Genomic DNA, 4682 nt, shown 5'->3' on the forward strand with positions numbered 1-4682 from the left:
TATGTATGTGTCATATACATTCTGGATTTATTATATATCTGTATATACACGCAAAGCTGATAGTAGTTAAAACTATTGCGATTCTCATAGACAGACACGTACACTCACTCACTCACTCACTCACTCACTCACTCACTCTCTCACTCACTCACTCACTCACTCACTCACTCACTCTTTCACTCACTCACTCACTCACTCACTCTCTCACTCACTCACTCACACACTTTCTCTCTCACACACTTTCTCTCTCACACACTTTCTCTCTCACACACAAACACACACGCACACACACATTCAAGCATACTAATATATGCAAGTACATAAAAAAATGCAAGTACAAAAAAGCGTAGTATACAGTAGCAGAGATTAACATTTTTATCGAAAACGTTCAAGGATGTCCTAAATATCAAATGAAGCGTCACGTGTGAGATTTGTGTTTAAACGAATTATTCTTATTGCGTCTACATGTCAACAATGAATGACCATTATTCAGTATCAACAATGTAGATGAATGAAAATAGTTGAAGGGGAATGTTCTGCATAGTTAATACAAATACTATTGGGCTTCGCTTATATAAAATAGTGCGATGGAAAACTTCGGTGAATTGAGATTAATTAGACAAGTAATTTGTCGAACTATTACTACCTTTTGTGGGTATTTAAAACCTAAAATTAACAAGCAAGGGAAGTAACACGAATAAGTTCAGTTGACCTTGTCTGTTTTAGTTTTTGAAAATATAAATAGATTTGTGTGAAGCTGTGAATGCAACAAACATTTTTCGATCTTAACAACTATACTGAGGTGAGTTAGGATATCTACAAATCAATTGATTTCCTGCAGCATAGGAACTGTCAGATGATACGAATGACATCACCGTGTCATAACCTTACAATAATGAAGTAGTTATGGGTGGAGAAAAATCGGGGATAGTTAAAAAAGTAAGAGGCCTTGTTAAGACTTCCTTATTTGTGTTATATATCTTCCTTGCCTGAGGCCTTGTACTTGCAGTAGAAAGGATTATTATTATTATTATCATTGGTCAACATTTAGTAGCTTCAGGCAAATTTCTACTGCATCAACTTCTACACCACCGTGTTGCTGGGTTAGAGTAGCATCGTATGTTCTTTTTTTGTTTTTGGGAGTGTGCACTCTTCCCGGTATTGTGTTGTACCAGTTTCTTTTTATTATGAGGTGTGGTGCAATCTTTTGTTGTATTAATGTTTGTATTGTGTGTTCTGTGTAATGCATCGGTTATTTGACCTGTTGATGGAAGTTTATTTCATTGGATATTTGCTGTATAGGCTGTCTTGTGTTTGTGGATTGATTTGTTTAGGTAGTATTAATGAATTGATGTTGCGTAGGATGTGGGCTGTTCCTAGCAGAGATATTCTTTGGGTAGTGTGTAGCGTTGCGGATTTCTTCTTCTTCTTCTTCTTCTTCTTCTTCTTCTTCTTCTTCTTCTTCTTCTTCTTCTTCTTCTTCTTCTTCTTCTTCTTCTTCTTCTTCTTCTTCTTCTTCTTCTTCTTCTTCTTCTTGAGGGTCTGTGACAACAAGTCTATTTAAAATCTCACGAATCTTCCTGAGGATTCTTGAAGAATATAGGAATTGCACTTTTCTATGTAGGTCGATAATGAAAATATAATCCTGCTTTCCTTTCTCCTCACTACTCGTCATCGTTGTCATCATCATCACCATCACCGTCGTCGTCGTCGTTATCATCATCATCATCATCATCATCATCATCATCATCAAAGCTGTTTCTTTGCGATCGCCTTAAAAATAGCAGACAAATTTCCCACGAACCATGCTCTAGTATGTTAAAATAGAAAGATCAAATTGGATAATGTAATCCTCGGTACACATCCTAAAACATAGGATTCCACGGCTTCTAGGGTTCATTTAGTCAGATTTGACCTAGCACTATACAACAGTAACAACAACTGCAATATGATCAGTATAATTCAAATTGTAACTCAAGTTTTTTTTCTCTTCTTATACAGGTCAGGATGCTAATATAAGTTTCGGAACAATAGTTCAAGTTAATTCGAATCATATTCATTAACGCCATCCCTATCACAATGGATTGGTTATGGCGCAGTTGCCACAAAATGAAACTCAATATATTTTTCTTTATTTTATTTTGTTTTCACAAATGTCTGTCGAAAACAGAAGTTCAAATTGCCTCCATACTACCTCGGAAGAATACTTTTTTATTTTCCATTGACCGAATGAAACCAGCTTTAGAACTGGGCATCGAATGGGTCATGCAGGATACATATCTAAAAGAGCATTTTAACTTTCACGTGATATTCGCTGACTCAAACTGTTCTATTGCCGAAGCAATGCATCAAGCGATAGAAATTTACATGAACAAATCTGTAAATGTCTTCTTTGGCCCTGCTTGTAATTTTGCAGTTGCACCAATTGCTCGCCAAGTAAAATTCTGGAATACACCCCTAGTAAGTATTGGTGCTACGGCCCGGGATTTTTCCTTATATAAAAATAAGTACTACCCCTTACTCACTCGGGTCGGACCCGCTAACTTGAATTATCTTCCCGGCATCATTGCGCACGCCATGGATCACTATAAATGGAAAATATTAAAGTTGCTTTATTATGAGGGTGGGTTTGAATCAATTTCTAAATTATTTTGTAAGCTTGTTACGGAATCCCTTCATTACGAAATACGCAATTTTGTTGAAAACATACAAACGGATTATTACAAGATGGACGACAAAAATATTTCGGAAACACTCATGAATGAAATTGGAAACAAATATGCAGGTAAGTAAGCGAATTTCATTGTTATTGTGTATTTGTTATATTTCCCTTATTGCCTAAGATAGTAAGCTTTTCTTAGAGTTAATTCATAAACTGAATTTTGCCATCATACACACACATACACACGTATGCACACACATACATATATGTATATATACATACAGGTCGTCGTCGACTTACGACTACAGTTGGTTCCGACTGACTGGTCGTAAGTTGATTTGGTCATAAGTCGGCCTATAGGCCTACATAGCTTTGTTTTATATTTTTACATTCTTAAGGCATATCCTCAGGTAAAAGTCAAATACAGCATTCTGTATTAGATAATTATACTGGCGTTAGTCAAAAATTTCGGAGTCTCAAACAGTCATCTTATAAACAAATATGAGGTTGCCTCGATGTCTCCGCAACAGGATAGTCATCCAACACAGTAGCGATCGATAATCAAACCTATGGGAAGCGTTTGTTAGCTAACATCATCCATAGATGGGTTAATTTCTAAGAAATTAAGCCCATTAGATTTCAACTAGACTATTTATTATTGCTGCCGGAAGCTGGCGCGCCAATCGTCGTAAAGTCGATCGGTCGTAAGTCGGCTAGCTCGAAAGTCAACGACGACTTCTATCTATCTATCTATCTATCTATCTATCTATCTATCTATCTGTGTCTGTCTGTCTGTCTGTCTGTTTGTCTGTCTATGTGTGTGAGTGTATATATGTGTGTGTGTGTTTATATATATATATATATATATATATATATATATATATATATATATATGTATATATATAATATAAATAATATATATATGCATATATACATACATATATGTGCATACTTACATATATATGTATGTACATATGCATAGAGGGTCACAGGACATCACAGAACGTAAACAACATGAAATACGAAAACGTGAAGTACGAACTTTTTTTTGCGAACAACGAAAGAAACAAATGGAAAAAAAAGACAAGCAGCATAACGAACGACCCTTCGGCTGTTTTCTACTTCCTATTTCGAGCAATTCACGACAAGATACGCCTTCGACAAAACATTTGCTCCCGCAAAGCAAATTAAAATAAAATTTGGGATTTTTGCCGAGGGTCAAAGTTGGTAACAAAAACAGGACAGAGAAAACAAACGGGAAGGGATGCTAAGCCTAAACGACGTGAAGTAACGAACGCTGGAGGAAGAAACTCTGACAGGAGATAGACAAGAATGCGTCTGATCCCTACAGCTGATCGGAAGGAAAGAAAGAAATTCAAGTTGGGAAAAGAAAGATGGCCGATGGTTACGTGCGAGCAACGAGAGAGCAAAAGAGGAAGACTGAGGGAGAATGGGACAGACAGAGAACGGCATGGAATCTCTTGATGACAAGGTAACCTTCATTTGACTAAAGTATCTTTGAACTGACGAGTAGCTAGTGGATTACCTTTTGTTTGGACAATTACTACTTCCGATGTTCCGTTAGCTTCGAAAGATGTAGACTGGATTTTATGTACTCCATTCCCTAAATTTAGATTTTTATTCGCATACACACCAACCTCAGCTGTTAACCGTGAATTATAAAATAGCGATTTTCAGCTTATCGAACTTCGATATGGGAATATTAACAGCCATCTATGTCAATAAATCACTATTGTTCCTGAAAGTTTTTATTTTTAAACCTTCTACCGACTACTCGAAGCTTACTAACTTCCTATACATTCATCCTTGGATCATACCTTTACACACACACACACACACACATATATATATATCCTTTACTCTTTTACTTGTTTCAGTCATTTGACTGTGGCCATGCTGGAGCACCGCTTTTAGTCGAGCAAATCGACCCCAGGACTTATTCTTGGGAAGCCTAGTACTTATTCTATCGGTATCTTTTGCCGAACTGCTAAGTTACGGG

The 4682-nt window shown here is 36.6% G+C and overlaps 1 protein-coding gene across 3 annotated transcripts in view; it reads left to right on the top strand.

Moving 5' to 3' along the window:
- LOC128248585 (atrial natriuretic peptide receptor 3-like) overlaps positions 1–4682 on the top strand; it is a 266524-nt gene that overhangs the window by 70278 nt on the left and 191564 nt on the right. For all 3 annotated transcript variants that reach the window (XM_052970156.1, XM_052970157.1, XM_052970155.1), the window contains exon 2: positions 2002–2785. In XM_052970156.1, the coding sequence (XP_052826116.1) occupies positions 2080–2785 (706 nt within the window). In that variant the 5' untranslated portion in view covers positions 2002–2079. The remainder of the gene's footprint in view (positions 1–2001; positions 2786–4682) is intronic.

This window comes from Octopus bimaculoides, chromosome 8 (genome assembly GCF_001194135.2).
Source record: "Octopus bimaculoides isolate UCB-OBI-ISO-001 chromosome 8, ASM119413v2, whole genome shotgun sequence".
Lineage (NCBI taxonomy): Eukaryota > Metazoa > Mollusca > Cephalopoda > Octopoda > Octopodidae > Octopus > Octopus bimaculoides.